The 10,933-nt window shown below is 53.3% G+C and overlaps 2 protein-coding genes across 2 annotated transcripts; both read left to right on the top strand.

Moving 5' to 3' along the window:
- Nucleotides 1-2,051: 2,051 nt before the first annotated feature.
- Nucleotides 2,052-4,274, top strand: GMORB2_0055 (ATP-dependent RNA helicase DDX56/DBP9; the record flags this gene model as incomplete). The annotated part of the gene is made up of 3 exons (XM_035462041.1): nucleotides 2,052-2,869; nucleotides 3,012-3,418; nucleotides 3,544-4,274. The coding sequence occupies 3 exons, from the start codon at nucleotides 2,052-2,054 to the stop codon at nucleotides 4,272-4,274; spliced, it is 1,956 nt and encodes a 651-aa protein (XP_035324971.1).
- A 2,706-nt stretch (nucleotides 4,275-6,980) lies between these two features.
- Nucleotides 6,981-9,187, top strand: GMORB2_0054 (Cysteine synthase; the record flags this gene model as incomplete). The annotated part of the gene is made up of 6 exons (XM_035462040.1): nucleotides 6,981-7,173; nucleotides 7,285-7,477; nucleotides 7,595-7,718; nucleotides 7,827-7,978; nucleotides 8,052-8,412; nucleotides 8,600-9,187. The coding sequence occupies 6 exons, from the start codon at nucleotides 6,981-6,983 to the stop codon at nucleotides 9,185-9,187; spliced, it is 1,611 nt and encodes a 536-aa protein (XP_035324970.1).
- Nucleotides 9,188-10,933: the final 1,746 nt, after the last annotated feature.

Raw genomic sequence — 10,933 nt, 5'->3', positions numbered from 1 at the left:
GGGGGGGGGGGGGGGGGGGGGGGGGGGGGGGGGGGGGGGGGGGCGCCGCGACACCCAATGTTGGAACCTATCCCAGCCTACGAATGCCGCTGGGCCCGATCCCATCCGCAGGCAGAAACGAAAAAAAAAAAAAAAATTAATAATAAAAATAAAAACGTAAGCTGCTACGTAAACTGAGTAAGAAAAGTGACCATCTCATTACCAATCCGCGTCTCTTCTACTGGATGGAAAGCTGCACGACTGGCGTCCCAATACGATCTTTCTCTACCCGTACATTCTCTTCTTCGGGATCCTCTCTCCTCTCTACCACTACAGCCTACATATTACCGCAAGTTAGTAGCAGGTAATGAAAATAGCACCTGTAAACTAGCCATGCACAACGAACTCGAATTCATACTGTGTCACCCCCAGCTCTGCCCCAGACGACCGCAAAGCAGCAGAATGACGGACAAAGATCATATCCATCCGCGCCTCTTTTCTCTCTTCTGCCTGCACCTGCATTACTAGTTCTATTCACGTCCTATCACCATCGAGATTATCATCCTGAGTGTGCCGGGGTCACGGTCCCACGAGTCACATGCCTGGGTGCGTTCCCTTGGCTGGAAGGACCATGTGGGGATGGCGACGTCAGACGACAGAACAGGTGCGGATACCGGGAATCCCCCCCCCTCGAATCTTGAGATAGCCAAGGTCCACGGGCGGACAGCCAACCGAGTTGATCATCCGGGAACGAGTCGGGCTATCTGCAATATCTGCACAAACCTTCGTCATTTCTTCGCTGTACGTGCGCTGTACGTGCGCTGTACATTGCGGTGTTAGCAAACAGAGGAGGATGAGCGTCGTCACGCAGAGGAACCTCGAACTGCATGTCGCTTGCCATGGCTTTTTTTTATTTTCATTTTTTGGTTTGATAGAAGACTGGAAAAGAAAATTTAAAATATAAACATGAAAAAGGCCAAATGCAATGCATACTATGTGTCGGTGCTTTGGGTGGGCGTATAGGGTCATAAGAGCAGACCCCAAACGCCAATAGTAGGATTCCCCTCGTCGTACAGATAGAATACGATATAGTACAATAACTATATCGGCTACCATGGATACGACAGTCCACTCGTAAAGAGAGCACTAGGCCAGGCGGGTGCGACGTACAAGTTGTACGTACATCGTGAGATTACAGTTCTAAGCATCGCGTGGCCAAAACGGTCGGTTTTTGTGGGCTTTTTGGCTGAGCGTAAATTGTGGGAACGTCCTGTGCCGAGAGGCTGGAAGGACGGGAGAATCCCAGCAATTCAAGATCTACATTATATCAATCAACCTCGCAACCGCTAGGAGATGGCCACTCGATGACAATGGCCCCCCCACCACTCTCCCTCTCCCTCTATGCCCTCTCGTCCTTCGGTTCTCATACCCTCCCGTCTTGGGTGACTATCCTGTTCTCGAACCTGGAAATGCGCGTCCAGTCGTCTTGGCTCTGACGGTGGAGAGGGGATAGTGTAGAATCAATTTAAATCACGATCATCAATCCTTGGACAGGAGAAGAAGTGGTATTCTCTGTCTTGCGTACGTTGTCTTCCTGTATAAAAGACGACTTTGGACAGCCACTTCCCCACGTCATGATGCTGGAAGTCAAGTTGGTAGCAAGACGGCATGAGAAACGATCACTATGCGAAATGCTAGGATACAATAAGAAAGGACAGCTGACTCTGGCACTACTATTATCAGTCTGGATATCAAGGCTCTCACCACGCAGCACGAAAGCCCCAGGCTTGTAATATAGTGGGGCATTTTAGGCGGTGGGCGCCCCTCCTCAAGCGTACGGACCGGCAGTATGCGACAACAGGACCCCAGTTAAAAAAAAAAAAAAAAAAGTTCATACAAAGTTCTGCCGACCAAGAAATTCTCGAGACCATCATCGTCAGCTAACACCACCACTCATCTCTTTGACATGCTCTTTTTTTTCTTCGTCTTCAGCAGCACGATCCATTAGCGACCCTTCGATTCATTCACACCCACGCACGCACACCCACACACGCACACACAGTCAGACGACAATGAAACGCAAGCTCGATCAAAACGACCGACCGGCCTCTGTCCACGAAGCGGACAAGCCCGACGACGACGAGCCCACCACCGTCGCACAGCAGAAGAAGCAGAAGCAACAAGACCAGGACCTCTCCTTCACCGACCTCGGACTGGACCCGCGCCTTCTCCAGGCGGTCTCCAAGCAGAACTTTGAGAAGCCGACCCTCGTCCAGCGCCGGGCCATCCCCCTAGGCCTGGCGGGCAAGGACATCCTCTGCAAGGCCAAGACGGGGTCGGGCAAGACGGCGGCGTACGTGCTGCCCCTGCTGGCGTCGATCCTCAAGAGGAAGCAGTCTCTGCCGTCGTCGGCGCCGACGGCCGGCCCCTCGACGTCGGCGCTGATCCTCGTGCCCACCCGCGAGCTGGCGGACCAGGTGTTCAAGTCGATCGAGCAGTTCGCCGCCTTCTGCGCCAAGGACGTGCAGTCGGTCAAGCTGACGGACAAGCTGTCGGACGCGGTGCAGCGGAGCCTCCTGTCTAACTCGCCCGACATCGTCATCTCCACCCCCGCGCGGGCCTGGAAGAATGTCGACTCGGGCGCGCTCTCGCTCGACGCCCTGACCTTTTTGGTCCTCGACGAGGCTGACCTCATCCTGTCGTACGGCTATACCGACGACATGGACAACCTAGCCAGGTCGGTGCCCAAGGGTGTGCAGACGGTCATGATGAGCGCCACGCTGTCGACCGAGCTCGATGGCCTCAGGAAGATCTTCTACCGGGAACCCACGCTCCTTGATCTCGAGGAGCCGGAGGCTGATGGCGAGGGCATCACACATTACGTCGTCAAGTACGTTTCATCTCCCTCCCCCTCTCTCTATCCTTCTCTCTCTCTATCACACACGCACACACAAAGCCTCGCTTCCTCCCTGTCAAAGAAAACCCTATCCGTCATGACCGATATACTGACTTGCATATTCTTCTATCGGTAGGTGCGGGGAAGATGAGAAGTTCCTCTTAGCATACGTCATCTTCAAACTCCACCTGATCAAGGGCAAATGCATCATCTTTGTAGCCGACATTGACCGATCGTACCGTCTCAAGCTCTTCTTTGAGCAGTTTGGCATCCGCAGCTGCATCCTCAACTCGGAGCTCCCCGTCAACTCGAGGATACATGTTGTCGAGGAGTTCAACCGCAACGTGTACGACATCATCATCGCGTCCGACGAGAAGAGCGAGATGCTCAACGTCGACGCCGAGGAGGAGGACGAAGCAGACGAGGCGCCAGAATCCAAGAAGGAGGCTGCTGCCGCAGGAGACGACGCCGAGAGTGACGGCAAGCGCGCCAAGAAGAAGCGCAAGACGGCCAAGAGAGATTCAGAGTATGGAGTATCGAGAGGTAAATCCACCCACTACCTGCCCTCCCCCCTCCCCTCTCTATCTCGTCTCTCTTCCCGTCATTTGATGTGATTTTTCATATGCCAGATGACTAACACACCGCTCCTCCCCCCCCCCCCCCCCCAGGAATCGACTTCAAAAACGTCTCCACAGTCATCAACTTTGACCTCCCCACCACGGCGTCCTCGTACACCCACAGGATAGGCAGGACGGCCCGCGCTGGCAAGAATGGCATGGCCCTCTCATTCGTCGTGCCCGGATCCCTGTACCGCAAGCACATGCCCACGACGGTCAAGACGGCCGAGAACGACGAGCGCATCCTGGCCAAGATCACCCGTCAGCAGAAGAAGAAGGGCAAGGAGGTCAAGGACTACAACTTCAACAAGGAGCAGGTCGAGGCCTTCCGGTACCGCATGAACGACGCGCTGCGTGCCGTGACAAAGGTGGCCGTCAGGGAGGCTAGGACCCGTGAGCTGCGTCAGGAGCTGCTCAAGAGTGAGAAGCTAAAGAGGTGTGTTCCCTCTCTCCCTCCCTCCCTCTCTCCCTCTCTCTCTCCACAACTGCTGACAACACCCCCACCTGTCTGTTATAGATACTTTGAGGAAAACCCTGGAGAACTCAACCACGTCCGTCACGACGGTGAGCTGCGCACGGCAAGGTCGCAACCCCATCTCAAGCACGTACCCGAATACCTGCTCCCCAAGGAGGGTAAGCAGGGCCTCACGTCGGAGGAGATTGGTTTCGTGCCTCTGAAGAAGAGGGGGGACAGGCACAGGAAGGGCAAGCGTGGATTCAAGGCCGGCTCGAGGAGGGGAGATCCTCTCAAGACGTTTAGAGCGAAGAGGAGGACGAAATAGATGTGACACTTGTAGGGAGCGGGTGGAGGGATGTAGAATGAGAATAGCGAATGACGAGTGGTATATGACGGAAAAGATGAAGTTTACAATACAATGCAGTTTGGCCAACTGCTCATCTACCTGTCCTTCTCCTCCTTCTCCTCTTTCCGTCCTCCCTCTTCCATCGTCTCCTATCGATCTATGTTTCGACCATGTCCTCTCCCCTAGGCCTACATTATCGAGTGGGCTATACGAGCACCGTACGGTATCATCACAGGTCCAGAAGGAAGGACAGAGGAGTGGAGAGAAACCGCCTAACGGTGCTGCATGCAGTGACACACGTCATCGTAGAAGAAAAACCCAACACGAGGGGGTTGTTCCAGGGGGGACTTAGAAGGGGGGAGGTGTAAATTTTACTTTGTGTGTGTGTGTGTGTGTGTGTCTTGTGCTCTCCCCACAACGTTCTACCTCCCTTCTCTTCTTGATCCTCGTACCGAGTGCTGAGCCGTTCAGGACGGATATTACATGTGATTGGGAACTAGTATTCCCTATCGAAGGCTACGTACTAGTGGGCATCGAAGTTTCCAGACTTATAGACGGATGGACAGAAAGGAGAGACTTGTACAGAAGAGAAGCTATGAGGACCAATGATCTCAGCACACTGGCAAAAGTGTGGGCAATATGTAATATCATGCTCCATCTCTTAGTAAAGGCCGAAAGAAAGAAAGAAAGAAAAGGGCAGATACGGAGGAGTGTGATACATGTAGAAGCTGGTAGGCGGGGCAACTTTTTCCTACTCACGTCGCTGCCATGATGTACACAGCCTCGATGCTTCTTTTTTCTCTCTCTTCTTCTTCCTTCTCCACTCTTTCTCTTCTCTTCACTCACTTATTTATTAAACTTTTTTTTGATGTATGAAAGAGGCCGGTGGAAAAGCACAGGCTCATTTAATGAGACAAGATTGGCACGTGTTGCAGAGCTTGGCTTCTCCTCTAGGGGGATAGTGCAGATGCAGCTGTGCGTGGGATGTTGCACATTTTTTCAGTCACTAGATAGACACACACACACACACACACACACACACCAAAAAAAAAAAAAAAGGAGGGGGGGGAGGTAACACTGGTAGAGAGAGAGGAAGAAAGAGAGGAAGAGAAGTGATTCATAATAACTGACAACGATCAATACCAGTTTTTCCATATTTACGAGTAGGAATATAGAAAGGCAACGGCACTGCCAAGTAGTATGTAGAATCAAGAAGATGAGATGGCCTGATATAAGAGTCTTTTTTACTCTTCTATTCTTCTTTTTTTTCCTCTACGTGGATCAGTAGCAGCACAGACTGAGACTCAAGGGTCGTGTGGGGGAAGTGGGACAGGACGGTATTCTAGTGGCTTCTTCACCGCCCCAGCCGATGAGTTTACAGCGTCCTACAGCGACGACCCGACGATGAGACCGACGGGATGTACAGTTAGCAGACCTCTCTCTCTCTCTCTCAGTCAGAGAGAGGGTCGAACGTCACCTGCTATATCCATACTCATACGCGGTACTCTCAAGGAAGCAGGGTAGACTGGATCAAGCAGTCTAGGGGACAAGAGGGCGGATAGCCGACCATGTCATCATCACGGGGAGGGCACAGAATAAGCCAAGGCTCAGCAACGACGGACTGATAGATTGAAGAAGAGTTGACGCTCTGCCCCAAACTTGGGACACGCCGTTGCAAGTAGCCCCGGGTCGTCGGCTTCTAGATAAAAGAAGGTATGCAGGTTCAATGGGGCCAAAGCACGTCGCACTTGGACAAAAAAAAAACATCATTATTCTTATGTTCTAGTGATACTACAGAAACACGGCGTCGCTTCAGCGGAGAAATCCCGCGAAGCCGTCGACACTTGACTGGAGAAGAGACTCTGGGATCTTGGGTCCTACGATTCAACACCATGCTTCTTATGTGCAACTGACGTCGAACAATTTCCGCTTGGCATGTCCCGCACCTTTTCTCCCCCCCTCCCCTCCTTTCTCTCTCTCTCGCTCTCTCTCTCTCTCGCTCTCTCTCTCTCTCGCTCTCTCTCTCTCTCGCTCTCTCTCTNCCCCTCCCCTCCTTTCTCTCTCTCTCGCTCTCTCTCTCTCTCGCTCTCTCTCTCTCTCGCTCTCTCTCTCTCTCGCTCTCTCTCTCTCTCTCTCCCTTCTACCCGTCTCCTCTTCTAACAGGTAACCCGAACACAGGTACCGACCATCCGAAAAGGGGGGGGGTTTGGAAAGGAGGGGCGACCGCTCCGACGGGGGTTTCCCTCATGCTATCCAATCGCTGCTACTGTCTTCACATTCCCGTGAGAAGTTTTTGTTTCTCCACGTAAAACACTCATCGGTACCTGCTCGTACGTTTGCTGCTGCTAACCACCCTCCCCCCACCATCCAAGCATGTCTATTACGTGTCGAGCAGGAGGAAGAAAAAGGGTTCGTACTCTATAGCTGTAGTAGTGCGTTGTAATGTGTACGTGGTGGTTTAGTAGGAAAGGCGTAGACTGGTCGTTCCTTCTTTTTTTACCCTCCTCGTCCCCCCCTTCTGCTCTCTCTAGTTCCTCTCGTTTCCGTCATCTGTCTGCTCGGATTTCGCTTTCTACCCCCCATCTTCTCAGTCTTGGACTTGTTATACTTATACTGTCCCCCTGTCTTCTGTGTAGCCATAAAGATCGGAACACGGGAAATCATCAAAGAAAACAATTCCCCATAATGGGCCGTTCAAGGAATCTCAACGTCTATAGCGGTCCTGATTCCGTAAAGACCTACTTCGACCCAGAATGTCAACCTCCCCTGCCCCTCGTCGAGATACCCGAGTCTCTGAACCCTTACCGCGGTGATGGTGTCCGCGTCTATGCTAAGATGATGTCTATGCACCCGGCCACCAATGTCAAGGTGATGCCAGGTCAGTCCCACACACTCTCTCTCCGTCTACCAGTTATGCTCGGTGGACAGGACGGAAGAGAAGAGGAGGTTTTTTTTTATTAGGGAGAAGCTAATTGTAGGGGTATGATAGCAATGAACCTTCTCGAAAAGGGTGTCGAGCAGGGAAAGACCAAGACCATTGTCGAGAGCAGCTCCGGCTCAACCGTCATCTCCATGGCCATGGTGGCCAGGGCCTTTCACGGTATCGACGACGTCCACGCCTACCTGAGCAACAAGACGAGCGAGACCAAGATTCGTCTCATGCAATTCTTTGGCCTGAAAGTGTAGGTACCACGCTCCGAGCGGCAGACGATGACGGCTTGCCAAGACGGGAAGGCCGGGACGGGAAGGAAAGCAGGGAAGAGTCGGAAGAAGAAGAAAACTGACGCTCCCGATTCCAGCTCCCTCTTTGGTGGCCCGGCCCAGCCCGCTCCCATCGACGAGCGCGGTGGCATATGTGCTGCTAGTCGCAGGGCGCGCGAATCAGAATCAGTCTGCAGCCCTAACCAGTACCGGAATGGCGATGTAGGAAAACTCTCCAGGAAAAGTTACAAGAAGAAGAAGAAGGAAAGGCACTGTTACTGCTCTCAGCAGTATTTCCTGGAAATGGTACTGACAGCTTGACTGCTCCAGAATTGGAAATCCCACGCGCGATGGACAGGACCTCAGATCTACGAGCAACTGCCCGAGATCGACGTCATCGCCGCATCCATGGGCACCACGGGCACAATGACTGGCTTGGGAACCTATTTCAAGTCGGTCAAGCCGTCCGTGTACCGACTTGCGTGAGTTCCTCCCTGCCTTCCTCCCTCCGATATACACATACTCCTCCTCTCCACCGATGCTGACACGCCCCAGCGTCTGCACAAATGAAGGCGAACGTGTCCCCGGCCCTAGAGAGTACTCCCTCATGGACACGGTCCGTTTCCCTTACAAGGACGCCATCGACGGCCTCGAGGAGGTCGGTGCCACCGACTCCTTCTCCATGTCCCTCGACCTCACTCGCCAGGGCATCGTCTGCGGTCCCTCTTCGGGATTCACCCTCAGCGGCCTCCTTCAGATGATCGGGAAGAGGAAGCAGGAGGGCACCTTGTCGAAGCTGGCAGGTCCAGACGGAGAGATCAACTGCGTCTTCATCTGCTCTGATCTCCCCTACCAGTACATTGACGAGTACTTTGACAGGTTGGGCCCGGAGAAGTTTGCCCCCGTTCGCAACGAGGTGAGCACGCACACGCGATATGTCCACACACACACACACACACACTCACATACCACATACACATACACATGCATACACATACATACACATTCATGCACATACATACGCATACATACGCATACATACACATACGCATAGACGAGATGTCTGCAACGTATTCGAGGACGATGTGACTGACAGAGGGTAGCAACTCCGCAACTTTGACAAGTACCCCTACCACGACGCCTGGGAGTGCCCCGCCTCGTCTGCCCTGAGCTCCTTCTTTACCGTCCATCCGATCCCCCACCAGGCCTCGTCGACTCTGTCGCTGGCCACGGCCAGCGGTTCAGAGCTCTCCTGCGCGCTGGTAGCCCGCCCCAACTCGCAGGTCCTCGACTTCCGCCGCGCCTCCGATTTCGAGGCCTTCCACCTGCCCAACTCGGTCAACATGCCCCTCGAGGCCCTGCGTGAGGGAGCCGTCCGGGGCAGCCCCTTCTCCGACCCAGTGGGCGACGTTTCCATGCTGCAGGAGGTGTGGACGGAGCTGGAGTCGCTCTTCACCACGACGGCGCGCAACCCGGCCGCCGGCGCGCTCATGGCCATCCTCCGCGGCAAGAAGGTGCTCACGCTGTGCTACGATGGTGACTGCGCCCGCGTGGCCAACAGTGTTCTCCGTGCCAAGGGCGTGCACTCGGAGAGCGTTCTGGGTGGGTACGGCGCCCTCGCTGGCGTGCAGCTGCCTTGCATGGGTGGTGCTACTGGTAATTCGAGCACCGTCGACCCCGTTGGTGCATGAGCGTCAATCGACACTCTTATCTCTCTCTCTCTCTCTCTCTCTCTCTCTCTCTCTCTCTCTCTCTCTCTCTTCCGAACGTGCATGATGCTGCTTTTCTTTTGGTCTCTCTCGTGGCTTGAGACGTGGAGTCTTTTCTTCTTTTTATATCTTTTTCTTGGGGGGGGGTCTCGTTGGGAGCGAGACGTGCAGTTGGTGTCTGGGTGATTCCAACAAGAAGGAATATCTACCTGCCATCTCTGCTCGTGTTTTGCTCTCTCATGTCATTGGGACAAGCTTTGCGACCAAAAAAAAAAAAAAAGCCTTGGAAGAGCAGTGGGCATCCAGAGGCATCCGACGAGTATCGTCGATGCTCATAAATTCATCTAGACTTGTGACATTATGTCTGCACCGTCTTACCCTATTCACACTCCTTTTCTCCTCCTTGAATGTTGCACGGATGACGTGTGTCTTGTAGGACTCTCAGCTGGAATGAGACAAGCGTAGAATGCTACTCTCACCAGCTGAGAAGCGTTGCGAGGAGAAGAGGTTTCCGAAGTCTTCTATCAAGGGGTTGGGGAAAGGATGAGGAGGCTGCGATGAGTCGATCTAGCAGAGTCAAGGTCAGTCGAACATTGACGTCGGGCGGACACTACCGACAGAGTTGTACCGGGACCAGGGAGGTTGGGAAGGGTGGGTAAGGTTAGCAAGGTTGGAAGGAATGAGAGGCTTGGCCAACCCTCCATCTGGGACGAATATCGACTATTGCTTCTTAGAAAAATACGGAGTACAGATTAGCAGTAGACATGGAGATGGAAGGGAGGCTGGGCAAGCCTGTTTCTCGGCATGGTAGTATGAATCTATGCCACAGAAAAAAAAAAGACATGACCAGCCTCTCTCACCTCTCTTTTCCCATACTCTCTCTACGACATATTCTGACTACGATACAATGGCAGGTAGCGTCGGGTAAATGCATATACCTACCTGTGGGTCTCAACAAGCAGACTACCCGTAGAGTGAGACGAGAACAAGAGAAGAAGAAAAACCCCGGTGGCGGGAGGTTGGAAAAGCAGTGGTCGGGTTGTAGGCAGAGGGAGGAGGGAGAGACGGGTTCTTGGGATCCGACGACTCTGTAGAGGGTGCACGTGCAACAAAGAGTCCGGTACGGTCCCTATTCGTGATGCGACGTCATGAGTAGGGGGTAAGGAGAGGGTGAGCACGGATTGGAGAGCAAGTAGCAGGATATATCAGACAGATAGAAGAGGGACACGATGTAGAGGGAAGCCTACGTCTGCCACCAGCGCGGATACATGCGCTGTGTATATGGCGAGGAGCTACGGCTGCATGAGAGGAGTCGCACGAGAGGATGTGTCCCGAGGTTCGGAGCATCGGACGATTGAATTGATTGAATGGGCAGTCTGCATGCCAACGGGTGGAGAGAGAACGAGCATGAGCGAATGATACAATGGTGTCTAGTCGGCAGTTGGCGGTAAGGACCTGGAAGAGAGCGAGAAAGGAAGAAGAAGAGGAGAGGAGAGAGAAGGAGAGAGAAAAGACGGTGATGGAATGTACATGTCACGGTTGTCGTGGCTTGTCATGTCTCGGTGATCTACGGTGTGTTGCTAGGGTCTATAGGAGCAACCGTCGGCATGGACGGTGATACATGATACATGTGCAGATGCGGTTGGGTGGTGAAGAACATTGCGCACGATTGTCATGTTTACGCCGTTTTAAGTTGAGAATAACTACCGAAATTGAGGAAGGGGGGGA

Source organism: Geosmithia morbida (genome assembly GCF_012550715.1).
Source record: "Geosmithia morbida isolate 1262 chromosome Unknown scaffold_0, whole genome shotgun sequence".
Lineage (NCBI taxonomy): Eukaryota > Fungi > Ascomycota > Sordariomycetes > Hypocreales > Bionectriaceae > Geosmithia > Geosmithia morbida.
The sequence above is the reverse complement of the archived record's forward strand: the minus strand, read 5'-3'. Positions and strand labels throughout refer to the sequence as shown.